The sequence below is a fragment of the Gallinula chloropus genome, assembly GCF_964237585.1.
Source record: "Gallinula chloropus genome assembly, chromosome: 9".
In the NCBI taxonomy this organism is placed as follows: domain Eukaryota; kingdom Metazoa; phylum Chordata; class Aves; order Gruiformes; family Rallidae; genus Gallinula; species Gallinula chloropus.
Genome location: NC_140094.1, coordinates 14,188,916 through 14,216,823, shown reverse-complemented (window position 1 = coordinate 14,216,823; position 27,908 = coordinate 14,188,916). Strand labels below are relative to the sequence as shown.

General features: G+C 40.8%; 1 protein-coding gene across 2 annotated transcripts in view; it reads right to left on the bottom strand.

The window, feature by feature from the left end:
• Positions 1-1,125: 1,125 nt before the first annotated feature.
• MCTP2 (multiple C2 and transmembrane domain containing 2) overlaps positions 1,126-27,908 on the bottom strand; it is a gene marked incomplete at both ends in the record, with an annotated part of 101,772 nt that continues 74,989 nt past the window's right edge. For both annotated transcript variants that reach the window (XM_084268088.1, XM_084268087.1), the window contains 6 exons: positions 1,126-1,194; positions 3,551-3,648; positions 5,930-6,039; positions 8,320-8,429; positions 18,937-18,978; positions 21,779-21,901. In XM_084268088.1, the coding sequence (XP_084124214.1) occupies positions 1,126-1,194; positions 3,551-3,648; positions 5,930-6,039; positions 8,320-8,429; positions 18,937-18,978; positions 21,779-21,901 (552 nt within the window). The remainder of the gene's footprint in view (positions 1,195-3,550; positions 3,649-5,929; positions 6,040-8,319; positions 8,430-18,936; positions 18,979-21,778; positions 21,902-27,908) is intronic.

The window sequence follows — 27,908 nt, the reverse complement described above, 5'->3', positions numbered from 1 at the left end:
AAGCAAAAGCACAATAGCTAAAAGATTGGTAAGCAAGAAATCTCCTTCTCCTCAGAACAGAAAGTGGGGTCCTTTCTCCTGTCTCTTCTTAAGTTTCTCCAGTGAGACATGGGTGATGGACCAAAGCCTGCATGCTATTGCACAACCATGTCCTTGGGCACCGGGCACTCTTTCTGTACAAGCACTTGTTTCTTTAAGGCTATGAAGTGTTTTTCTCTTGAATCTGTAGTGTTGACCCCTGTGGATTTAGACAGAAAAACAACAGCTATGCCGAAAATATCTGATGAGATGGAATTATAAAAGGCAAGTCAACAGTCTTTTCAGGTCAGTGAGTTGGGCTTTTCTACAGTCTTAATCCTTTCGTGGCAGAAGGGTCTCATGCATCCATTGCCAGCAATGGATCTCTGATGATTCCAGTATCCAGAGAGTTAACCACAGGGTGGGCTTTAAAAAAAGGAAGTTGGGGGGAGGGGGGCAGCAGGGAATAAAAAGGAAAAAGAAAAACCCACAAGTACTGGATGAAATATTGAGATACTGTTGGAGCTCCTAGCTCTTTCTGCTAATTATGATAAAAAAATTTTTTTAAATGTAGACTGCTTGAACAGAAGATGGGTATCAAAGACTCGTTAATTCAGAGCTTAAACCTTTCTAGGCACAGTGATTTAGCTCAGAAAAGAATAGCTTTCATATCTTAATGTAAATCTGTTGGATATGTTAAAAACTGGTTCAGAGCATCTTCTCACATCAGCTCAGCTGATCTGCTACACTAAGCGGAATTATCTCTTCCTACATAAAAGACGGAGCGCTGCCACATCCAGCCTTGCCTCAGCAATTGAAAGGGGGGCAGGGGGGAAGTTGCAGTTGCACCATCCCCTCCCATTTTCCTCCCCACCCCACAAACTACTTCATACATTCCACTTAGCTCTTTTTTTGGGCTACGACTCCATGCTTGAAAAGTCAACCCAAGATAGGTGTTTATCAAAACCCACATCTTCAAAAGAAGATAAAAAGTCTGTGGCAGTGGTTATAGTGTTGTTCTGAAGCAAGAAGGGAATGGGGGGGAAGAGCATGTGCACATGTAGGGGGTACAGAGGGAGATGCTGCATCCTGAAACCATGCTGCATCCTATAGCGTACTCCGCTTCTTCCTAATGGGACTGGAGCTGCTGTATGGTTTCAATTCAGCGTGCTGCACCTGTAAAAACAAATAGACATGACGTTTGCAGTTAGGTAACTCTAGCTCACTACAGTGTGTGTTAATGGCTCCCCAAGGACAAACCAAGGGAAACTAAGGAAGGTTCAAAAGTAATGAATCATTTTCTAAACACAGGAACATGGGGGATTAATTGCAGGAAGGATTTGAGAAGTCATGCATCATTTCTTGAAACGAAAATATTAAAAGCAGATTTTTCTAATGAGATACATGGGGTTCTACCTGATTTCAGCAATGTAGGCTAGATCTTTTGGGTTTGTTTTGGTTTGGGAGTTGTTTTCCTTATCTTTCTGGAATTAACCTATAAGTGTAATAAACTTCTCCCAGGAGTATCAGTTCAAGTGGATCCCAATACTCAGTAAGAGGACAGTTGTCATGGTACACAGACCTTGGGATGCTGACACATTTAATTGCTTCAAAAAAAAAAACAAAAAGGAAAGTATTTTCCCAAATAGAACCTGGACAAGGCTGCCTCTGCCTTTCAGAACAATTTCATATACAATCTAATGGTTAAAACACATGTGATATCCTGGCCAGGATGGTGTAATCTCCAAAATGTTATGCTACAGGGAAGTATTTCACAGAATCGTAGGAGTCAGAAGGGACCTCAAGAGATTGAGTCCAACCCCTACTGAAATCATGGGGAAACTTTTGCTGAACATGCCACCTTTTCCACTCTTCCTCTGTCTTTTGTCCATCACCTGTGGGTTGTAAGCAGCTAATGTACAGACAGAGGTAATTTCTAACTTGTTGGGGTACCACAGTGAAACAATTATGTGTTGACAGCATGTAAAAGGAAGCAGAGGAGAGGGACCCTAGAGCTGGAGCTGCCATGGATGACTTCACTGTCACACAGGCTCACTATTTCTATTGCACTAGTGGAAAACCGAAAAGTTTATCCCATCCTAGGAACTCTTTATGACTCCTCCCATAGAAAACAGTTATCATTTTTATCAGAGAGCTCAAAGGACCCAAAAATGATAGAAACCACTCAAGGAAATGTTATAAATGTAAATGTTAAATAAAGCATAAATAGAAAAGCAGCTTATCTTTCAACATAAACACTAAAAGGGCATATGCAAACCATCACTGCAAATCCAGCACACTCTACGAGAGCAAGGACAAAAAATAAAAATACACTGAAGCTTAACATCTCTATGATCATTCCTGTTTAGCTTTTTTCCTCCCACCAGTCTCTGGAGATATTCCTCTCAAGTTATTAGGGCTGCCACCAACCAATCTGGTGGCCTCTTGAGATGAATGTCACCAGAAGCCTTTTCCAACCTTGCTTCTACCAGATGCCTCGACACGGCATGTGGGCAATTATTTTTCTGTCTCCAACAGAGTGAAATCACTACAGGCGAGATTGTGATCCCCTTATTCGCAGTGAGCAGCACCTCACTGTGAAAGGACCACGATTCACAGGGGAAGGTACAGTGTCAGTGGGATCCAGGGCACTGGGATCAGGGCCTGGGGATGCAGATTCCAGCTGATTAAAACAAAGGAAAGAATCCTTTATATTTTGTGGCTTCGTTACCCTGCAAGACTATTTTCCTTCCTCCAAGAGAAATAAACAGATCTTGACATTCTAAAGGACTTATTGTTCAAATAATTTCCAGGAAGATAGGCGAGATTACTGAAGACAGTGTTGTTGTTTAAAAGAAATAGGAGAGGAGACGAGACTTGACTGAAATTGAGGGAGGATAGATTCCGGTTAGATTAAAAGCTATAATTCCATAATGGTACAAGATTGATCTGATCAACCACAGAGTATTTTACACACATCTCAAGGCTTTCCTTAAAGAAAAAGATGAGCAGAGCATTCATTGTCCAAGGGAAGCCTGGAGCTCAAGGTGGGTGAGGAGGAAGAATTCTGAGGGACAGCTGACGTGAAAAAGACCACAGCAAGCACAGAGTCACAGAAATAATGCCCCCAACCCCTCCCCACCTTCTCCCCATTTTGAGAAAAGTGAGAATTCAGCAAATCCTTTTGGATGGTTATCTCTATCAAAGAGACTATTTTCCTCTTCCTTCCGTGCAAATACCAGAGCAGAAAGGTGACGGAAACCACAGCTCAGTAACCACGCTGGGTGATTTTCCAGATCATTTTAAAGTAGGTCTTTTCAGGACAATTTTTCTGCAATCATTTTATCCTTCTGACAAAGGATTTTGGCTCCCCTCTCTTCTAACACCCTCCCCCTCCTCCCTTTGTGGATTTTCCCCAATTCCTTATCTCCGTTATTCAAAAGTGCACTGGCATCGTATTCCCCAAGCCAAGCACCCAGCAGCTCTCAGTGCTGCTCGTTGCCTCTGTTGGTGGTGGCCATTCATTACTTACCTTTTGAACATCAGATGGTACCCTGGAGAGGAAATCTAGTAACTCATTATTGTTGATGGCGTAGGGATTTCTAAGCTTCTTAGTAAATTTATTTATGCCTAGGAAAGAGGAAAAAAAAAAGCAAACAAAATAATACAACCCCTTTCTATTCTCTGCTTCCTAAATCATTCAGGCAAGGTGAAAAAGGGAAGAGGAATTCACAAGTAAGAATTAGTGTGAAAACAGTGCCTCGGACTTAAAGCCAAGCACATGTTCCCTGTCACGGGGAATCATTCACAAGTGCCTTCTGGAGGAAGTAGAGGGCATTATTTGTAAAGGTATTTCTCTACTTTGGGGATCATCTGTTGTCAACAATATGGCAAAAAGATTGCAGCATGTACTTGTTCTGAGGGATACTGTGCAGAAAATATACAAAATTGCAGATAAGACTGTTAAATCCACTATCCTACGTGACCAAAGACATTCCCTCTCTTCTTGCCCAGGGAACTGGAGGGCTCTGAAAATAATTGAGCAAGATAAAGGGTTTTTTCTTTCCATTTCTTCTGGAAATGAAAGCTTGCCTTTCTCATCACATCTCACAGCTTTTCCTCCATTTGCAGAATGAGATTTGACAAGCTGGCCATAGTATAATGCTGTGGGAAGCTATAAAAACTTATCACAAGGTTGATGTTAATTTGATATTGAACAATTTGGCTTATTAACTGCAGCAACACTACCACGTTCTCCCTGGACTTAGTTATGCTTCAGCTATCAGAGGTGGTCCCTGGTGGGAAAAGATATAGGGGTGTATTGTTCATATTATTGTGGAGATCATGAGATCTTCTCTTCTCCTACCTTTGAAGAAAGGGGGTGATAAGCAGCCCTCAGCTAGTGCCATCTTTTTTGCATGGACTGGGATGAGAAAGCAAGGGACCTGAGCATCCTTCCCAGCTCTCCCCTTGTGTCAATGCAGTCACTTAACAACCTGCTGCCACCACTTCCCCACTGAGATAGCAACCAGTAGCGTGGCTACATAAATGTGTGGTAGAAAAGCAAACGGACCTTTAGGTGAAGAAAATCAGCTAACTGATTTCAAAGAATAGGAAGGAAAAAATATCCAACGCTAGTTGCCTCTGAGGATCATAATACAGCGTTCAATTCCATCATGTCCCTGTCCAAAATCTCATAGCAAAAATCCCTGAAATGCACCTGCTTCACGTCTGAGATTCAGCTGTTAAGCCACATACTCGTAGCAAAATGCCAACACAATTTTCTGTGTACCCGATTTTTAAAAAACAGAAAATACCATAAGGTCTTCTGAGGCCTTGCCACAGGGTAGTTGTTTAACATGTATCATATTTGAAGGCCCTGTCAGTCTACATGATGTCGAACGGATGTATATTTTCACGTACTCACCATGTCTTCCATACCAGAACAGCAATATTTTGTTACTGAACTTTTTACTCCTAGCAGTGTCTCTCCTTTCCTTTTGCCCTTTCTTTTGTTCAATTTAATCCTTTATTTCATTTACTTTTAGCCCAATACTAGCTTTTTGTACTGCCACCTTCTCATTCCCACCCTTTTCAGTATCCGGGAGAGCCAAGACAGCTGCAGGTGGCTCAGCCCTGTCAGGGTGATGGGGTGGGGGAGTTCCCACAACCCAGAGCCACTCCAGGGCTGAACTTCACCCATTCAGTGAGGGTTACTTGCACTGTGTTCTCAGCTGCTTTACCTCAAGTCTGAGGTAAGAGTTATCACCCTAAATCGGACAGAAGGCCATTCTGAGATGAAGAAAGTCTTCAGCAGCTGGAACGCCATCTCCTTTTGCGAAAGAAAAGTATGATCACCATACTTTTCTTCAAACAGCAGGAAAGTTTTCGTTTTAAAAAGCTCCTCTTCTACTTCATGACGAACCACTATACCCCTCCCTTCCAATCCCTGATAGAGAGATGCTTCTCAGTGCCTCCAGTCAGACCATGGGGTACTGAGCACACTGCTTCTCCTGATTTTGGGGGATTTAAGACCCAAAAAGCTCCTGGGGTACCGAGCTCCATGGTCTAGCTCTTCAAACACATGTTGCCCACTCCCTACCACTGCTGGAGGGCTCCAGCACCAGGAAGCTAATTACTCTCTGGCATAAGAACGATATTGAAAGTAGTTTACCTAGACTAATGCTCTTCTTGCAGTGCTGTTGTAAACTTATAAAGAACCCTAAGAAAAGCAGATTATTGGATCACCAGGGGCAGAAAAATGGTAATTTTAACAAGTCCATAGCCTATTCACCTCTAAGCACCAGCACTTTGTCATCTGTGTAAGAGGTCGTTGAAAGCTTGTTTGATTTCATTCCATCGGTATATATTGCATTTACTGTATGCAAATGAAACACAGTGGAGTACTTACCCCAGATTAAAACAATGTACCTCAGAGGTATAAAATACAAGATAACTGTTGCTGCTGCCAGGACCAAGCATGCCAGGACAGACAGGAAAGGCACCGTCCAGTTGAATGTGCTGTAAAGAAGAAAAATAATCCTGCTGAGTGTTTCTGTCCTTGGACACTGTGAATACTCAGCTACCCAATAATAATTTAATGACCTCTTAGCAGGGCTCACTGCATTCAAATTGTGGACCCTTTGGAAGGTGGATAAGCAGATTCCTGTATCTGGATGCCATAATGGATTAAGGGAGATATCTGAGAGGCAGATATCATGATAAGGAGGAGAGAAGATAGTCTCTGGGGAGCTCAGTGAAGTTGTTAGGCATGTAGCGAGTTGTTTTTGTTTCTTCTTATACATGTCGCACTTGTTACACATCTCTGCTCACCGGTCAGCTCTCCATTATTCATGGGCAGATTATCTGATGGGCGATGAGGCCACGCCGCAGGTGTGAGCCATCTGAGCTGGCTGCACGGGGCCACACTGGAGATGTCATGGGATGTGTGTCAGTGCACGACTCAAACGTGGCTGGTAGCCAGACTCAACCCCACCAATAACTTGGAATGGATTAATTATGACTGATGATAAGCCTTAAAAGCTCAGTTAAAATCACTTCTCTGCATACCATTAGGGAATAATACTCATATTAATCTCTCAGTATTTATATATTTGCTTCCACTTCCTTATGCTTACAACAATTCCTTAGTAGACTGTATATAGGAGGCTGTCTTGGATAAGCTATAGGATGCTAGAAGCTTCTGCACACCACCACCCTGCAGCCGATTTTTCCCAAGGAGTGCACTCTCCAGAGGCTCAGCCGCAACTGGTTCTACTGTTGCAAAAACAGAACGTGGTTTTGCTCAAACAACTCATCTGCAAGCCCACTATGGACTTCAGGCGACTAGCTATGGCTACTACATGCCTGAAGTTAATTTGTCACCCTGTGCCCTTGTGGGATACCTGCACCAAACATTGAGATATCTGGACTACATAAATGCCAATGAGCCCACAGGTGGATTTACATCTGTTTCATACAATCCGCCTGCTAAACTTCCTACTCCCTGTCAACATGATGTGTGATGAAGAAGACAGGATGAATGTGGACCACTTATTGGGCTATAAAATAAGATGAACTTCCCTTGACAGATAAAATTAACAGGCCTCTAAAAAAATTACTTTTAAGCTTCAATAGACGTTAGATATAAAGTAAAGTTAGGTGGGAGAGGACCCATCATTATCAATCAACCTAGCTTAAGTTAAAGTGGAAAAAAAAAGTAGCAAAACAGCTCAATTCAGTTAAACTATTAAAACTCCCTACGACGGTATAACTGGAGTGACAGACGGAAGCTGTAGCACAATGCTGTCTGTCACTTACAGAAAAACTTTGGTGGCAATTTTTTAATGGTACATTACTGTTGAGTTACAATGGAATTCTTCTGAAATTACATCGGGCATCCACATTAATACCCAACGTGTTCTTTAAGACCATTGTTACCAAAATGAATACAAGAATTAATAGGGCTTAAGCACTCTTGAGTCTTCCTGCCACGCAGCTGGGCAGAACAGTGCCCTCTTCATAGACTGGAATACATCTTTGGGCCACTTCCACCCCAGCTGGGGTGTCCGGCATGGAACCACAGCAGATGCATTTGCTGTATTTTTAGCTTGAACCCAGCTCCTCATTAGAGTGGCTCAATCACAAGCCATCACTTTGTGTTCAAAACAGAAAACAAAGTGGGTCAATTAAGCTGCAGTGAAGACCGAGTTATGAAAGTTTGTGTGTGTTTGCATATGGAATATTTTTTTCCAGGCTTTTCACCTCCCTCCTTTGTAAGGTCAGGAATAACCTATCTGCCTCCCCAGAAAACCCCTTTCAGGCTTCCTTATGGCACCAACAGGAAGCAGACAGCTTAAAATGGTAAAGACAGAACCATCAATGCGTTGGGTTGGGTAGGGAAGTAAGTGACCGGTAACCCCTGCAACCAGGCCAGGGAGGGCGTGGGAAAGCCAACACCAACCATCAATTCCTACCCACATTATGTGAAGGAAATGAAAAGCCTGATACTTCAGTGCTCACGTCTTCAAGCATTATTTTCCTTTGTGTGGTATCATGACTCCCTATCCTATCAGAGAGACAAGACCAGAAATCTGAGCAAATGGGTGAATGAGAGTGCTCTATCAGCAGAGCATGTGGCTTCTCTAAGTTTTTGGAGTAGAAGCAATAGTAGGAGGACTAGCCAGGCTCTCATGGTACACCTTGCAGTCATTTCTGGAGCAAGAAATTCATTCCACCTCAGTCCTTTGGGCTCTGCTTCATTGCAAATCATGGCTAAGCAAGAAAAAAATTAGCACTTACTTTTTAATCCTCTCTCCAAATGATGCTATTTCTTCTAAGATGCTCTGAACAGCTATGATGATCTCTTGGACCATGTGGATTCTATCAATTAACCCCTTTTTCTCAGATTCCTAGTAAGAAATAAGAAAAAAAAGAAAACCAAAACTTTTTATACATTCAGTATCAATTCTATGATTTCCTTACATGTTCACAGATACACAAAGAAAGCAAGATTCCCAGGACCACCGAACTTGAGTTAGTGAGTTCTCTTTCAAAGAGAGAGCACACACTCTTGCATTTATCACATACAATTAATGTGAAGACATATAAATCCCTATACTTTCTGCCTCTTCCTCAGCACATGGGCAGAGGTTTCTTCATCTTCTCACACAAACTGAGTGGAGGATTTCAAACTGGGCTTTCCCTGAAGAGCCCAGCTGTGTGCCAAACTAGAAGGGATGCCAGCCACCCCTGAGTCCTGCTGACCTGTATGGGGGTGCTGGGTGCTCAGTGCTTCTCAAGTACAAGACTATTATTGTGCAGTACTTCTGAATATCACTTTTCTGAGCTCTGTAGGCTTCCCAACAGCCATGCTGTTTTCTGTATATAAATTAGCAGCAAGATAGAGAATGCAGTACTTTTTTTGAACATTCTGGATACAGAGACCTATTCTTTTACTGAAAAAAAAAATAAATATCAAAGGAAAAAAAAAAGTCATTTTCCTTTTACAGCAACCATCTCACAACCTCATTTCTTACTGCTTATTTTAGGCAACAACATTACAGGACATTACTACACATGTGCAGAAATAAAAAGGAAGCACAGAATGAATTAAAAATCAAAAATGACTTAAATCAGCCTTGGAAATCAGTATACAATTATCAGCATTCAGCATTTCTTTGCCAGCAATCTAACACACATACAGGCATGCAAATTGGTGTGGTTGCAGATATTCTAGCAAGAAATCAGCAAAACATTCACTTATTACAAAACGCAAAACGCAGAGCCCTGGACACTGATTTTTACATTACATTTAGACTCTCCAAAATCAGCCCAATTTAGGGAAGGAAAAAACGAAAAAGGCATTTAAAGTTGTTTATTAACCAGTCAGTGCCCAGAGAGGGGAGATGCTGGTAAAAAGCAAGTTGCATCCAGGCTCTGTGTGGTCCTAACCAGTCAGGGCAGGAGAAAGGGTGGGTGGGAGTAAGCTGATGCCAGAGACACTCAGATCAACACTGATGCAATTCCACTTCTGTGTTGTGAACCCACGCAGTTTGTCCACGCAGGACACAAGGTCAGAGGCTACTTAAAGTCATACTGGGCAAAAGAGGCGAAGGCTCATTGCTACAGCCTTTTGGCACTACTGTGCTGTGAGAGGGCTTGTGGGCATCACTGCACCACATCACTGTGTGCTGGAATAGCATCGGAACCACCCTGGGATGCTGAGTCTCAGCCATAACAGCACAGCCTTGTAACTCTTTGAATGACTTGCTGCCCTTCCCTCTTCACTGCAATTTCTGAGTTTAAAAAGCCAACCAAAACCACCACAGAGTTATCAAGATGAGCTCCAGACATTTGAATATTTGCCTTTAGGTTGCAAGTGAGTGCACAATGAATAGAAGCAGCATTTTAAATAATCACACATTTGGGTGTGAAAATGAGTATTTTCACATTAATAAAACAACCAACAAAAATGAAACCCTTGGGGTGTGAAATAACCCCAGAACAAAATAAATAAATAAATAGTCAGTTTATGTGAAAATAGCACCAAAAAGTCATTTTCACACAACTCCAGTTATAACCTTGTTAGGCTCAAATGTAAATGACACATTAAGATTATATTTAACTATTCACTCTCTAGAATGGCACGACAAACCCTTGGCCATGTCTGGCTTTTTTTGCACCAAACTTGGAAGCAGAAGTTGGGGAGCAGTTCCCAGAAAGTGGGAATTTCATTCTGTCCACATTCAGAGGGGTAAAGAAACCACTTTATCTAAAGTGATATTCCAGGGCAAGCCTACTCTTGCTGCCCAGAGCTGCAAGGAAGATCATCTGTCAGCTCTATCTGCATCATGCTGACTTCATTTACACGTCTTCGATTGAGCTTAGAAATGTGGTGATAATGCAGTTTAACCAATATAACATACCTCTTCTGCTGCAGCCACCAAACAGACGAAGAAAATAAGACAGAAACTACCAGTTCCTAGGATATCACAATTGCATGCATATTATTACCTAGCATACATGCTAAAATCACCCCTAGATGATGGTGTTTTCCATTTATAATAAAAAATATGCCCAACTGGCAAAAAGGCAGAGACAGACCAGATTTAGAAAGCCTTGTAAACAAAATAAAGTTATTGGAGACTAAACTAGGCTAGCAACTGCCCTTGCAGTATGCACTGTGGTATGTGTGCAGAATCATCTCAAAATCCTGGAAACTGGTCAACATTTGTTCTTTGTTATTATTGTTTTCTTCCGGAAACCTGCAGTCTAAACACATCTACAGGATGATTAGGTCACTGGTTAAGCAAGAGAGAAGTAGACAAATGAAGTACGGCAAACGGGATTTTCCAAATTATTTAGATTTGGGAGTGCTGTTTATGCTTTCTGAAGTCAGCACCTCACAAAGCGCTGTTGGAAGCAGTAAGAGAGCTCATATAGTCCATCAAGATGACAGTCACTGGTCCATATTTATCAGTAAATGTCAACTGTCACACACAAATCTGTATTTGAATGTTGCTGTATTTGTGAAAGAGGTAAAAAATTATCCTAAATACTTCTTCAACTAAACACACTTGCTCATCTGTGCAAGGCCCCAACACCCACACCATTTTTCTCCATCCTCCCTCAGGTATTACTCCTTTCTGATTTCTTTTGGACTCAATATATTATGCTGTGTGAAAACAGAGTTTGGCTACCCATGTTTTTCAAAATCACAGCTCAATAACTTTTTTTTGAATGAAAAATAAAACATCCTGCCCATTTCTGCCATCTTTCCGCCTAAAACCAGTTGTGAAACTTTCTTGAAGGCCTTTTCCTTCTTTATTTCTTAGCTGATTACAGCACTGTGGGTGGACCAAAACTAGCCTTCAGCCTCTGGGAAAGAATTAACTCCATCAAAATGAATTTACAACTGAGAATTAATTATATAATCAGTGCACTACTTCAAATCTTCCTTGCATATCCTGATTTAAGAAACCTTCATTTCTACATTAATTGGCTGAACTAAAGCACAAAAGGGGTCTTACAAAAGATTAAGCATGTCAGGGGAAGGAAGAAAACCCCAGAACACCCAGGCAAATTCAGAAATTAAGTCTCCTGTGTCCAGCTAACATACATCAACTTAAACTTGTAAATGAAAACACCAAATCTCTGCCGTACTGAAAGGTGATTCTAGATTTTTCTATTTCTGAAATATGTAACAGTTAATAAACAGGAGGTGTAAATGCACTTAAAGGATTAGTACAGCTCTGAGACATCCTTTTCCTTCCTTTTCCTACAACATTATGCTGCTCCCATTTAGGGAGACTTGCAAAAGAAACCATCACACATCCCTAAGACTAAGGTACTTCCATTGATGCAGATTTTAAAAGCGTATAAAATATGGGGCACACACAACTCAAAACTTGGGCTTGAAGCCACGAGCAAGTTCTACATACTTGCCAGTTTGGATCTCATATAAAACACACACAAACAAATCTAGCATACAGGTTTCAAAGAAATGGTATTCACCAGCAGATTTTTAGCATGCCAAGGGAAACTCAACATATAAAGCTGAAGAATACTTGTGAGCAAGGATGAGGAAAAGAGGAGAAGAAAAAATAAATTGGGATTAATGCAAAAATTAGAAGGAAACAGGATCTGGGCAACTAAGTAATGAAAACCTTGAATATCTTCAGGACTTTGAAGAGTTAGTCCACCTATCTCTAGGCTGGCCTAACTTTCGGGATTAGCTTTTTTACAGAAGCTATCTCATGATGCCACTGCTGCTACACGCACTTTAGGGCAATGTTTTACCAGTATTTATCCCACATACCAGATATAGAGTTCCCCAGTGTATGAGCCAAAACAAGACTGATGGAAAGGAGAAAGAAAGGAAAAAGGCTCAGGCTTGCATGCCTTTTCACTCCATTATTATTCTAGTCTTGGGGTGTTGTTTTTCTTAAAATAAACAACCAACAAAACATGCTGCAGATAGAGAATAGTACACTTAGCCAAAGCTGGATTTTACTTGCAACTCGCTCTGTGCTAGACTACAGAATTCCATCCTTACTGCTGTATCCATGAAAACCTGTGCCAAACATCTTTAAGGCCAAAATCGTCACAGATGAAAAATCATAGAATGTGTTTAGTTGGAAGGGACCTTTAAAGGTCCTCTAGTCCAAACCCCCTGCAGTGAGAGTAAGGACAGCTTCACTAGATCAGGTCGTTCAGAGCCCCATCAAGTCCTGAATATCTCTCTAGGGGTGGGGCCTCCATTACCTCTCTGGGCAAGCTGTGCCAGTGATCTACCACCCTCATATCGAAAAGCTTTTTCCTAATATCCAACCTAAATCTCCCCTTTTCTAGTTTAAAACCATCACCCCTTGCCCTATTGCTACATGCCCTCGTGAACAGCTCTTCCCCAGCTTTCTTACAGGCACCTTTCAGGTACTGAAGGCTGCTATAAGGTGTCCCCAGAGCCTTCTCTTCTCAAACCAAAAGGATTTTATTGGGTATAAACAGTAGACCACTGGCCTCTATTGTCTGCAGGGAACGGATCACTAACAGCTTCAGTCTAGCAGCAGAGTGAAGCTCCTGTGGGAGGTGGCAGCCAGGGAGTGACAGACAGTCTCTTGGTAGCTAAAACGAATTCCAGGCAGAGCTTTGAAAACAGTCACCACAGCAACCCCGAACTGGATCCTGAGCCTCAGCCGGCTGAAGGGATCCCAGCAATCTGCCTTGCCGAGTCACTGCCTTGCCCTGTGCCACGATGTCTGCTGCGTGTGGAGGAGAGGACGGGCTGACAAACTGGGAGCGATTGCCTCGTGCAGCCCTGAAACTGTGCATCACAGGATCTTTTTGTTTATTAACACCATGCTGCAAATGTGCCTGCCTGGCTGCGGAAATTTAGCGGATCTGAGTGTACTTGAAATAATTACCAAATAGAGGAAATGCAACACATACAGGTCAATTTATGCTCTCAGTTAAAAAGGTGTGAAATCTGGAATAATTCCACCGGAGCCAATAGAATCCCTTCAGACTGATATGGAGGAGAGCACCATCGGCCTTAAACGGACGCGTTTTAAAAGCCATGGCACATCATCCCACAGCTAAGGCTGTGGAAACACTTGCTACAAGGCAAGATGACCACTTCACGCATTGCTCGGTGGCGCTGACACTTTCTTTGCTTACATGAGACAAATTTCAACTGTGCACAGTGGAGCAGCAAAAGTCTCCTAAGCCCAACCCAAGAAAAAGCTTATGTGTGGAGGCTTAGGTCATAACTCTGTTGCTTTCTCTCTGCACAGGCGTGAAATACAAGGGGTTTAAGAGGCATTTTCTGTACTTGCTCGTGTTTTCATAGAGGTGTAAAGTAACACAAAGTCTGGTGGCATTGCTACAAGTTCTAAAGCTATACTGGCAGTCACAACAGAATAAAACGCTGTTCAGGTGAGGAACACATGTATAAGATGACTGAAGAAAGGAGCCTGACATAATAAGTCATCAGTCATGTTTGATTTTCAAAAGCGAAAGGGAAAGAAAACAAGTTTGGTCAAAATAAGTGCTTTTTTCTGCTGGAAATACCCAAGACCCAAGAACAACCACATGGTGACTAGACTTAAACTACTGGATCATCATCTATATTCTAGATACTGACCTTAAATAATTTGGGGTACAGGAGAAAGAGCCATTCATAAGTCTGCCCAATTCAAAAGAAACTTTGACATTTTAAATAGCTGGAATTTTTATGGGACAGGAATTCCCTGAGGTTTATGTGTTCCGTACAGTGACCTGCCTAGTGCTACTTAATATTCCTCCATAGATGTGGAGAAGTTACAGTGTTGGCTTACCTATCTCCAGGGCAAGAGGGAGAATTTGAGTGCCATTGATCAACTAAGGTTTCTACGTGAGGACAGCCATACCACAGCCCCCAGGATACCTAAAGGTCCTCTGCAAGTTCCTCCTTTGAACTCCTCTCTCCCATCACACTTAAATCTGTGAATCAGTGGGTCATGATGCTGGGACAAGGACTTTACCATTTTATGGGTAAGAGCAGTCCTAAACAATGCTGCAGTGTAAATACAAAATATCAACAGACTATTTATCTTCCCATTTCTTGTACACAGGAGGTTCCCAAGCAAAGGGCACAACACAACCAGAGCAAGCCTTGCACTGTCTTAACCAGAAGTTGATTTGGTTAATAAGAAGCTTGGAGAAAACTTGCAGAAGCTAAAACTGTATCTTAAGCGATACCTGGCATCTTGTGTTACACTTCAGCCAAGATGATTGCAAGACCAGATGATTACGTGTGCTTAGAAGCGTCCCATCCTCCAGCTTTGCACCGAGCACGGTTCAGGCAAGTAGCAGAATCTGTCCCTTGGGCTTCTCCATCACTAACGCGTTCACGGTCTGTGCACAGACTCATTGGGAAGCAACAAGAGGAGCCACAAAGAGCCAAGTGAAGAAAGAACAGCAACTTAAGGGAGTCCATGCCCACACAAACACACACCATCTGGGGTTTTTTCAGGACATGATCTTGCCCATAATTTTGTGGAGAAGGTCAGTAATCCTTGTTAGTCTGGACATACCCTCTGCATCATGGGGTATTTTCAAGTCTTTGCCATCATTTCTCTTCAGCAGTCTTAATGGGAAATGTTGAAATATTATATTGCAATTGTATTGAAGAGAAAAAGAAAAACTAATGAAATTATTTATACTTCCAAGGAAGAAAACAATGAGATTATATTGTCTTGAATGACCTTTCCTAAGTATGGGGATATAGCGTCTTACACAATAGACTCTTGGTTCATGTTTCAATTACTGACCTTTACTGTGGAGTAAATTAATGCAATTTTCATCGTAATCCACCCGTACAAATAAGATCCATACGGAAGGTTTCCACATGCTGAATCTAACTCAAATGGAAAATGTCAGCTCTTTGCTACCGGATGAATTTGACTTTAATTTGTTCGGCTGGAGTCTTTCTGAACTGTGCTCACAAAGGTTTGGATATTTTTGGTACCCATTTTTGACAGAGAATTTCCTACACTAGAAACGTTGGATTTTTCTTCTTTGGGTATTTTTTTGCCAATTCCCTTTTTCCCAATACATGAGATACTAAACATTTCTCAGAAGTTGCCAGATAACTTGGCTTAAAGCCCCAGTGTCATCTGATCCTTGCCTGTTACATCCCACCAGCCAAGCAGGGCTCCATTGGCTCACCACTGGCTAGAAACCCTCCAAGAAATAAAACAAACCCACGAAAAACCCAAACAAATCAGGAATTGTTGTTGCTTTAGTGTTGCTTCTGATTTTCTTTTGAATCAACTGCCAGCCCTGGAAGCAGTAGTCATTTTTCTCTGTTTTGCAGGAGATGCAAACTTCTATTCAGACAACTTTAAGATCCTGAGAAGACTCCAAGACTCTTTCCAGTCCTGTGCTATTATACACTCGTTCAACAACATAACTGTCTGCTCTTGAAGCTCTACAGTTGTTGTCACAAAAAGAGAAAAAAGTAAAATAAATAGAAATGGTCAGTGATCAGACAGCTCACACTGAGCTGCATGTAACTTGTCTATACCTTTCTACTGGTGGGAGAACGATGTTACAACGACATAATTTTAAAACAATCCTTCTTCAGACAGCCTGACAGACCCCAGAGCTGACATGACACAGCCTGAACTCTATGTCCAAGATGGCACGAATCCGAGAAGGCATTCATCCACTGGACAGCTTGTGCCAAAGGGACAGAGCGCTCTTATCTTTTGCAGTCCTCCATGCTGGTATTTGGGGAGGGAAGGGGCAGGGGGAAAAGGGGGAGTTGGCAATTAAGCCCTGTCATTTAAGACAGATAGTTTAGGTGGAGGAAGTTAATCTGCTCTTGGGTTTTTGAACTAAGTGTCTGTGTATTTATAATTTGTAAACAGTTCATCTCTCAGAGGGTGTGTTACAATTCCCAGAAGCATGGTCTGTTATGTCTAACATGCAGCAGAACCCAGAAAAGCTATGTGTGTGAGTATTTTGATATAGCATGATGATAGGAAACAGAAACAGTGACCTTGTATACCACATCCCAACTAGCAGATTTCAACTTTAGGAGCTCTTGTATTGGGGGGTGGGGGGGGGGGGGGGCGAAATAAAAATACACAGATTTCTTTTTGAAGTATAGTTGTCTATTTAAATGTTGACATTGCCATGAGATAATGTCATAAAACTTCATTTTTCTTATACTCCCTGAAGAGCACTGGCCACCCTCAGACTAGGAAAAGTCTCTTAGAATAACCTAATGTACTAAAGATGCAAGTCATCACAGTGCAAGCATGGTCCATCGTTGATGCAGAGGGCATCTCCCCAGGACAGGACAGAGACATCAAGGCATTGCTGCACAGCACTCGACGTGCGACACGTGTAGCAGGTGGCAATTCTCTCTCCTGGCAACTCTGTGTCAGAATTCCAGAGATTCGTAACACTAGGATATCAATTAATGCTAGTACTGTATTATTATTATTGCTGTAACGTTGGGATATAAAGTGTTATTTTGATGAGAGAGTGCTGGAAGTGTCTGCTGTGAATAGCTTTAGCCAGTCCTACCAGCTCTCAAAGAGTCACAGCGCATGTAACTGAGATGGAGGTGATGCAGATTATGAAATGGTCAGGCCAAATCATCAGCACCTCAACAGCCACTCTCAGGAGCTTCCCCAAACCTGCATGCTTGTTAACAAAAAAAAAAATAAACCCAAACAAAGAAGAAAGAACAGGACTGTGGAGTAGAGGGGAGAGACACAACACAGGGATGTATACACAACAAAAATGCAAAGCTATTAGATCCATATTTAAGTGACCCAGTTGTATTTATAGAGAGAAGCAAAGTCATTGGAGATATACCTAGGGTATACCTGACCCAGAATACTTCAGTTTTGTAGCAATTAATCTGTCACACAGCACAGGAAACAGAGGATTAAATACCTGTTTAGTACATTTTTATTTTTTACTCCATCTCAGCACTTGCAAATGAAAGAGAGAAGTATTTTTTAAAAAAAGTAAATGGGATTGGTTCCAGCAAGTAAGTTACACCTTTAGGCATCACACAAATAAGATGCAAGGTCAACATTTACAGATGTTTAAGCTTTGGGTACCCACAACATAGAAATTATTGACTTTTAGAGATACACAGCACTCCTTTGAATAGGATGCAACTTTCACTTAGCACCTTCTGATGAGTTCCAGATATTGGTCCATTTAGTTGACCAATTTTACAATGCAAGCAGCGAATTATAAGCAAGAACATTCAAACAATTATTGTGTGCTGCAAGAAGCCTGTAATTCAACTAGATTGCCTAAAGTTCACTTTATAACTTTGATGGATTTCTGGTTGCTCATTAAAACATAACCACAGCAGAAGAGCAGGTTAAATTTAAATAACTATTCCCATCAATTAGTCTGCTGAGCTGCAATTCTAGTGTCTGTGACTGAGAAGAGTTAAGGTGCACTTGCTAACTGTGGTATTGATTTACTTCTCAACGATCAACAATTTCACAGTAAAAGTCTTAAAACACAGAATATTCAAGAAGGAGCTTATTAACTTAGCATGCAATTTGAAAGTTTCACATTGCCTTGTGAACATTTTCTCCCTACCAGCTAATGTTCCTTTGCATGCTGTTGCTCGTTAAATAATTCCTCACCTTTTAGCTTTAGAGTATTTATAGATTATCAGATCCTCCTTCACTTACTTATGTTTTTTCAAGCTGTATACATTAAGTTCTTTTAATCTTTCTTTGTATGTCATACCCTCTAATCCTTTTATCATTTGTCACTGTGGTTTGATAAACTCAGAAAAAAAAAATATCCAATGAATTTTTCATAGTAGAAGAACGGGTAAGAACGCTCCAGTAAAATAAGAAACAGGCCTTGCCAATTCCAATTCTTTCTACATTTTAGCTGATGAACTAAAACCTTTTTTTCTCAAGCTCTGAAAGAAATAGTAAGAAAATTCTACGCAGTCCTCCAACAGATCACACCAGTTCTGGTGGGAATGGAAATGCCAAATCCCTTGGGGAAGCCATTAGTACAGAATGTCATCCACCACTTGAAATGGAAGTGATGGGGGATTTTACACACCCATGTGTGTCTGCACCTCATCCAGCCATGCACATACCTGTAAGTGCACATACATGTGCCTGGTATGATTTCAAGTAAAAACTAGGGACTGCACAGATTGAATTAATGTTCAGAGGTTTCATAGAGGTAACATCACTGTCAGATGTTATACACCCCAATCTTTCCATACTTTCAAATATGTGAATAAGCAAACTGATAACAATTGTTTTCCTAGTTAATACAGATAATAAAGATTTTATTAAAGATTGGATGATGGGTTTGTGCTCTCCCACACTCCTCCTGATCCTAGCTAACACAATCGTGAGGTATGCTTACCTTATCATCTTCATCCTCATCTTCATCCAAGCCCATAAGCTCCTGCAAGAGCAGATGTCCATATTACAAAACATTACACTTATTTTTCAGTGACAGGCAATGTTCAAAAAGCTCATGATACTCCCACAACGTTTCATTACACAGTTTTCTCCCACTTCTATTGCAAGTCATCAAAAAACCCGACCACTTTCACCTTTCAGAAATAATGTTTTCTATTCAAGGACTTTTTTCTTTCTGTGGGGTTTTTTTTTTTTTTGTCTGATACCCTGAACAAAGCATGCAATACCCTATACAAATTTTAAGTCTAAATAAAGCATTAGTGGCTGTGTCCAGCAGTTTGAAGGCAACAGGCTTTCAAATTCATTGCCAACTTTTACTGCCTGTAAACAGCTTTGTTCTTAGTCTGACAAATGAACCAGCCGTTATGTCAAGGCTGAGGACTCTACTCAACTTGTTCCATCCTCACGGCTACAATGGTCGCTCCCTCTCTTTAGAGCCATTACTGAAACATTAGACTTTAGAACATACATTAGTATGAACATAATCAATCGCACGAATCACAGTCAGATTTCTATGCAGCATTATTTCCTCCTTTTAACTTCTATGCTGGCAGGTAGGGGAGAAAACAAAAGGCTTGGCTAAGGCTTGAAATTAGGAGCACTTGGCTTTCAATTCAGGTATTTAATGAAACGAGCCTTTAACAGGGTCCTCCGAGGTTTTTTCGGTTATTTAATAGGTACATTAGAATCTGTGTACTACAAGTTTAAATACAACAAACATGCAAAGAATGTGAAGAATCACAGTAAGAGATGGTTTGGATTTGAGTTTTTTGGCGGTGTCCTTTTTTCCCCTCCCATCTTTCTCTTTTCTTCTTCCCCCCCCACCCCCAGAAAAGCATCTACTTTGCAGAAGGTACTGAGAGCTCAGATACCCAGATTTACTCTTTGGCTCTCTGGAATACCCTGAGTGGCTGAATTAACACTGATGGTGGTTTACATTTTATAGAAGCTCCCCATATGTAAATCATAAACCATTTTAGCAATATTCACAAATTTAGTTTCCTGGCAACTGGATCACGAGTACAAGGTTAATACTCTTATTCCCATTTTATAGCACAGGAATCAGAGAGAATTTGAGGTCCACTTTTGTAAAGACTGCTGCTCACATTCTTCTATGTACATGAAATGTACATGCTGGCACACACAACCCAAGAGGTAGTACACATGCAGCCAAGGACTGAAGAAGCAAAAAAATAAATGGCTGTATAAAGAAAACCACTGGTATTTTGTGGAAAACCTTTTCTCAGCTGCAGGACAGATTTGACTGGGGGTAGCACCCGATTGCCTGGTTTTGACCTACAGATGGTTAGAATCATAGACACACATAAAAAAGAAATCAGGTAATATTAAAGGCATTTTGACTACTTGTTCCATATGATCCCAATCCTGCAAAGCACTTAGGCAGATGTGTAACTCTGCTTACACAAAACGCACCCCTGAATTTCACAGGATGGGTGTGACAGAAACCAGGCCAACTTTCCAATAGACCTCTCCTCAGTATTACAACTCACTTGTATTTTCAGAGACAGCCTTTTTTTAACATCCATCTGAATTATGTACCGCTTCATTCTGCTGATTTACATGAGGCTCTTCTCACTTGAACAGGCAACAAGCTCACCACAGGATGAGCAATGGGTGCTTGAAGTATTCTCTGTGCATTTTTCCTGGGTAAGTTATTATTTTATACCATTATTTGTATTAAAAACAAAAACACCTGTTTGCCTGGAATGCTCACACATGGAAGTTCTCATTGGTTTTGATGAAATAATGTAGTCACTGAAGACACACAATATCTTTCTACATTATTCTTGGAGAAAAGCATTTCTTTCACCATTTCTTTTCAAATCAAGCCTATGTCCTGGTCTGGATAATGAAAATTTCCCAATTTTCTAATAATCTTTCCCACTTGGGAATGGATAAAAAATGAACTACTACTGAACAGCTACTGATGTTTTTAATTCCAGGATATTATTTCTTTGCATAAAATCCACTTGATTTGTTTGGGTAAAGGTATTCTTCATGGGTACGAATGTCCCTCATTTTATCAAAAATGAGAAGGAAGATATAATTCTGTCTGTATTTCATTACTGTACATGTAAAACCAGAATATTATGGACATCCATTTTCTCATTTCTAACTGCATTGTTATCTAAGTACAAACCAATGTCAAAGAGCATTTCATAACCAAACAGTAGCACTTTGCCACATGTTGCCATTATTTTTCTATCTAAATCTGTGGGTTTGGTTTTTTTCCTTCTCCTTGATCAAGTTAAAAAACTGAAGGCTAAATTTCTATGGGGGAAAAGAATTTGTCATTTAAAATTAGGTGGTGGGGAAGAGGAGTAAAGGCTTCTTAAAAGTATCAGATCACAGGACAAGGTTTAAAAGACAACTAACTTCTCATTCAGCTTCTATTGAATTTCCTTTTCTGTGAGCCGTGAATCATCAGCGTGATGCAAAGTGTAAGAGCAGGGGGGACATGGGTTTTAGGAACTTGTTGCTTTATAAGTCCTTCTTAATTCAACTTGGTTAAAAAGATTTGTAGTTACTCAGTGAAATCCCCCTCCTACACACTCTCGTAAGTCTTTTCCTACTACTCTGAATGGTTTACTGCTTGAACCGAATCATGAAAATTGAGAGGCTTGAGGTTTCTCTTCAGTAACTTTGAAATAAAAATGCTGTTTAGCTACACAACTAGCTTAATACCATTAAAATGCATGACATTTTGCTCAAGGGCAAATTCAAGCTGGGACTGCCAGAAATGTTACTGCTACTTTACTTGCCTGGGCATCTTGGGTGTTGTTGACCTTTCCTGTTTTGACAAGGGAGAAGTTGTATGCAAAGAGCACCAGAAGAGCCAGGGGCACCATGTACAGTTCCACACTCCAGACAGTGACCACAAACACCTGGGGGAAATAATGCAGCAGAAAGGAATACATACAAGTGTTTAAAGAGAAAGCCATGTAAGAAAGCCTTTCAGTCATTATCCCCATGTACCTTCATCCTTGAATCTCTGTTAACCTCATTCATATTATTATTTTGGCAAAGAAAATCTGCTCGCAAAGTGTGCTCTCTTTCTATTTTGTTTGAATCCATTAGGCTGCCATTTGTTAGCTTCTCCTCCCCTGTATCTGGGGAAGTACAAGGCCATGAGCATAAGGTTAACCTGAAGGCTTTATTCACTCCTTCCTGGGATCCCCTCAAGCCTGAAAGCCCTTTGTCCTTAGTGCTAGTGCATAACAGACCCACTTAGGACAGTAAACCTGCTCCATTTCATCAAACCCTAATTGCCAGGGGGAAATTCACTGGCTAGAGGAGAGTTTCTTCATCTTGTGCAACAGGAGCCATACAGTTTCCTCATCACTCTGCAGTGGATAATCAGCAAATGCATCTTCACCATTAATCCTCCCGTATTCTTGGTATGGCAGTAGAGAGAAAGGACCATCACACCTTCCAGGAGGCAAGGCTCTAGGCTGCACATGACATGTTATTTTGGAAAGGAATCGAGCAAGCTTGGTCTCCATTCCCACACCCTTGCAATTTTTCAGCACAGTATACTCTGATTTCACTGGCTGCCTGGGGTCTCTCTGCCCAGAAACGGTACGAGTTTGTGCATTTGGAGTGGTATCTGACAAAATGCACTAATAGCAAAACCAGAAGCCAAATTCTGGAGTTCTGTTCTGTAAATTGGATCAGCAAAACAAGTAACTAACATGATGGGGACTTAAAAAGCACTTAGGATTTAAAAAAAAAAAAAAGATACCAAGCCAAACTGCAATCCTGTCTTACAAGTACCAACAATACCTGAATAGACTCCAAACTTGGAGTGGTTGGCAATGCAAAGTTAATAAACTAAATCCAGTACTGCCATAAAATGCACGTTGTGATCCCATTTCCTTTTCTACTCCTACATAGTGTTTCCAGAAGAACTGCCTAGCACTGGTACTAACTTGAAGCTATTTTAAACAATCTCCTTCAAAGACAAGGCACACAAACATATTTATCTGATTTTTTCTTCCCCCAAAGGGACCTGGAATGATCAGAAACAAAAATCACATTTTTAGCGTAACACAGGTAGATGAAAATGAGTCACTCTATGGGTGACCAGCAAGCTAAATCTCTACCTCCCTTCATCCTTGGCCCGTCAGACACTGCATATAAAGGCAACACTGGCACTTGCAGAACAGGATATTTATGGCACCGTATTTTGTATTACGGACCTGAAAGTCTAACCACACTGTACCAAAGCAGCACTTCCCACTGCATTCAGCATGGTGAGAATTTATACCCCTACAAAACAGCAGCTGTTGTAACTTTTCAACAAAAGCCTTGTCTGACATCAGACAAACTGCCAGTTAATATCTACCAGGGGCCAAACATAAACCAAGAAACAATGACCGTATCCATAATCCTGCCCAAACAGCAGTTGCATTTCCTGGAGTGAACCTGATTTTATGTTAGCTGTTGCTATGCAAGGAATTAGACTGTCATCCCATTCTTGGCATTTGTAGTCCAGTAAAACAATCTTTGAGATATATTCATTTATATAACAGGCTGACATCCAGACAATATATCCACATACTATTGATCTGTAGCATGGGAATGTAGAAGAGGATTAGGTTTTGATTTTTTATTGTTCTTTTTTGACCCTGCTTTTCAGCATACTAAAAAATTAGAAGTGATAATGATTCCAACAGCCACATTTCATACAGAAACAAGGCAAGAGAAACACACGAATCCTGGCCAAGAAGACATGGTACTTGATCTGTCTTACAGGAGTCTTGCATAGCTTTAGTTAATAAAGACTTCCAAAAGTGTGATGATCCAAGCTGAAAAGTCTTCCATGAATGAAAAGTTCTAACCCGAACAAGCTCCTCTGAAGCCAGTCCAAGTCCCTTGGATGAATCTCTACTTGCTTTGTAAGACAAAGTGAAGGTGATACCAGTTCCTGGCCTACCACAAACGACATTCCAAAGAACAAGGACCTGCTATTGTAAAAAATAATACAGATATTGTAGAGATATCTAGGTAGACAAAAATAGATACATACATATAAATATACATCTGATTCTCCTGGAAATTCCTACATGGAAATTTGTATCACCAGGTATTAATTCTAAACATTTGCTTCTGTCTGTTGGAAGATGTTGCATTTACATCATCTCCCTGGGGTTCCAGCAAACTCAAGTCTTCTCAATGCAGCAAAAAGACTCCACTGGCAGTCAGCTAGGCAAAGTCCTACAGGAGTCAATGAAGCTCTTGAAGAACCTCTCTTCATTCATTCAGTTGCAGGACTTGAACCAATTTTAGTGCATCTGTCACCATCCTATATGAACATCACCCTGCTCAGTTGCAAGTATAATACAACCTTGCAATCACAGGTCATTTAGGCAAGATACAAAATCAAGACCTTGGTGATTTTCGATCCAACAGTACATTTTGTGCATTATTAAGTTTCAGACCTTAAACAAAACTTTAAACTTAATTAAAAAAATCTCACTGTAGTCTCAAACTGATAACAGAGGCGTGCTGTCACTCCCTTCCCAATGCTTACTGGTTAATCAGCTGCTGAGTTATAACTCAGACATGCTTTCCTAGAGCTCCCACATCTCCCTAAGACGAGTTGCTTTACTGCTACTGCCGCAGCAGAGGGAACTTTCATTACTGTGACACAACACAGACACAAGACAAATTGATTTAGCTATTCAGAAATTATTTAGCCTCGGAGGTATGGGAAATGATTGCTGTGAACATACAGCACATAATAAAAGTTCAGAGGGCGTTTGTAAAGAGAATACAAATATTTCTGCATTCTAACAGCCTTTTGAATAGTTCTGCAGCATCAGCTTTCAAAGAAGTTCCCAAACAGGTCCTCTTTTATCAACTCTCACGCAGCTCCCTGAGACTGACCACAGCATCAGAGCTGACACAGACACCTCCTCTCCTCCCACTTTGCCTCCAAAGGTTCACAACCATGCATGGTTTTGTTTTCTCCCAGTGATACCTTATGCCTAGGAGAAGCTGCAGGATCATCCTCTCTAAATTATTTTCTTAGCAATAACTTTTGCTAAAACTTGAGAGTGTAAACAGTGGCTGTTACAAGGAACAATGCTTTCTTGATCCTTGGTAGCCCCTAGCCTGTCTTTTGCTTAATACATGGACTGGTAAAGGAAGTCATTAACCAGTTCAGATCACTTGCTCACTATCACAGAAGTGGGGACCAAATCCCAGTCCCTGTTTCAAATGATCCAGTTTTAACAAACCGTAAGTTTTTCAATATTTCACATCATCATTAGACATAATCCATTACATCACTGACACCTTTTCTGCTAGGGTTTGGACTGTGCAGGAGTTAAAAGGACAGTAGGCAGTTTCTGTAAGTCAAACAAGTGGAATAGAGCTTTCTGCATTACTTCTTTTAACACAATTTGAGAGTATAAAAGCCTATTATAGAACTGAGCAATTTAATTTGCAGCATTATAAAACAATGCTCAAAATAGCAACAGAAATGGGATCGATATATCTAGAGAGAGAGAAAAAAAAAAAAAAGCTCTTGAAACTAATATTTAGACTAAAGTTCTACCTAGAAGAGAACAACAATATCACAGCCTTGGAGAAAGGACCACTTGATTTCAGCTGATTAATGTGTTGCTATTTCAAAGGGCCTAATAACTACAAGTTAAAGCTCTGGAGGTTTGGAAGCCGTTTCATCTGAAAATCATTGAAGAGGGGTCCAACTGTTCCTGTCAAGAAGCATGGAGTTTGAACAACCATGAGAGTGGCCCTTTTGACAGCAGTACAAAAGATGAGAGAAGGCAGTCTCAACTGAAAGTAAAAACAAACCCTTAGAAACACGTTTCAAATCTGGTTTTTCTGCCCCTCTGGTTCCAATTTAGGATCTGACTATTAAGAACAGATTTTAAACGGGTGTCTACTAAAGTATGCCCATAAAACATTTGTCACCAGCAAACCCACAGTCATGGGATAGAACAGTTTTAAGATGTTTAGAAACCCAGCATTAGGTAGGGTTTTTCTGTATAATTTTTCCACGCAGTAATCATCTTTTTTTTTTTTTTAAATACTCTAAAAAACAGCCTTTTTTGACCTGGTAAGTCTTTGTGGAGAAGTAAAAGTTTCTGTGTTGGGGGACAGAATAATTCTTGGAAAATAAGAGTGATGGGAGAAGGAGCGGGATACATTCCATCAGATGGAAAAAATAAAAGTGGATGGAGATTAAGTGCACACAAGGAACCTATGGTAAAAGGTTATTTTCTCAGCCAGTGTAGGCTCCAATGCTAATGAAATGCCTCATCAGCAGAGCTGTGAAAATTATTATTCAAAACTCCAAGTTCCAAAACCACACACAATTTAACTGAACTCTAAAGTACTAACAGCTTCATCAAAAGTTTCTTTGCAATTTATAAGCACAGCCTATGCGATTCATCAGGTCAGGAGAAAAACTTGAGCTGATACAGCTGTAAGCATCCAAGTTATGTTTTGAACTAAACCAAAACACTGATTTTGGTTTGAGACACAAAAACATGCTCCCCTTTGAGAGAGAATGACATATTTTTAACTTATCTCTGGGTTATGCCCTGTATGCACAAATAGGCTCCATCTATAAAAGAGGAGACATTTCTGCAGCTAAGTATTCAGGGACAAACTCCCTAGCATTCTTTTTTAAGCTTTCAGTCCCTCTGCCCCAAACAAAATACAGGATATTAGCCAATATCATAAGATACCAGCTCCCCAAAAGGGCATTCAAATCCCTTGGAGGCAGTAAGTCTGTCAACAACAAATTATTCCTGACAGACATTTATTCCTGCCCTCAGAAAAGGAGAGTAAAATTGTAGAAGAGAGAATGAACACAGTCACACAGAGCAGTATGTTTGTGGTGCATGTATGTCTGTATATTCAGATATCTCTTCCAGACAGTGGTGGTGAGCCCACGCCAACAGAAACTGGGGTACTTGGTGTGGGCTGAACCTGGTGTGAGTGCAGTAATATGAAAAAGAAGCCTATAGCAATTATTGAAACTGGTCTAATATAGCCCCACCTCAAGGCATGGTCAATAAAGGTTGAGGAAGTACCGTAGCATACTTCTCCCACTGAAGTCCCTCTCCCAAAGACATCTTTTTTTCTTTGTGAACAGATTCTCTGTGTTCCCAAATCACAATACCCTCCTTCCCACACCCCTGTGGCACACTCTCACCGTGCCCAGCTCAGCCATGAGTGCTCCTGTGCCACTTCACAGCCACCATGCTGGAGCTCAACAAGGGGTCAGTTAAGAGCAGAGTTGCTCCCTCATTGTGATGCAAAAACAAAGAACATGGCAGGAAGAGAAATTATACATAAACTGGCACTGTCAGAAGAAACCTATTTACTTTAGAGTCAATTTGCTTTCTGTGTCCCCAGCAAAAGAACAAGTTGCATCTCAAGAGCATTATGAAACGTGCATTGTATTGAACAGTGATGACCAAAACCAAAAATGACCTGAAAGAATAGAGGGCTTTAAATATTTATGCCACATTACAAATTATCTGTGCATTGCTCCACACATCAGCATACATGTTGCTAATTTTTAAGGGTGTATCACAGGCAAAAATCTGAGCTCTTCTGCACAAGTCCTCTATTGCAAAGCCAGACACAACTGGAATCTAAAACCAAAGACAGTCACACACAGAAAAAAAAAACACCCTACCCAAACACCTCAAAGCCAAATCAGAACATTAAGGTAAGTCTGCCTGTATAACATGCATGACTGCACAGAATCGAGAATTAGGACTAAAAGATACTTTCATGCAACTTGCTACCATGTAGATCTACCTCATTTGGGTTGCTGCTTTTTTTCAGAAGATGCTCTGGGTGACACAAAACACGGTCACATTTGCCCACCTCAGTTGTCAGCACAGG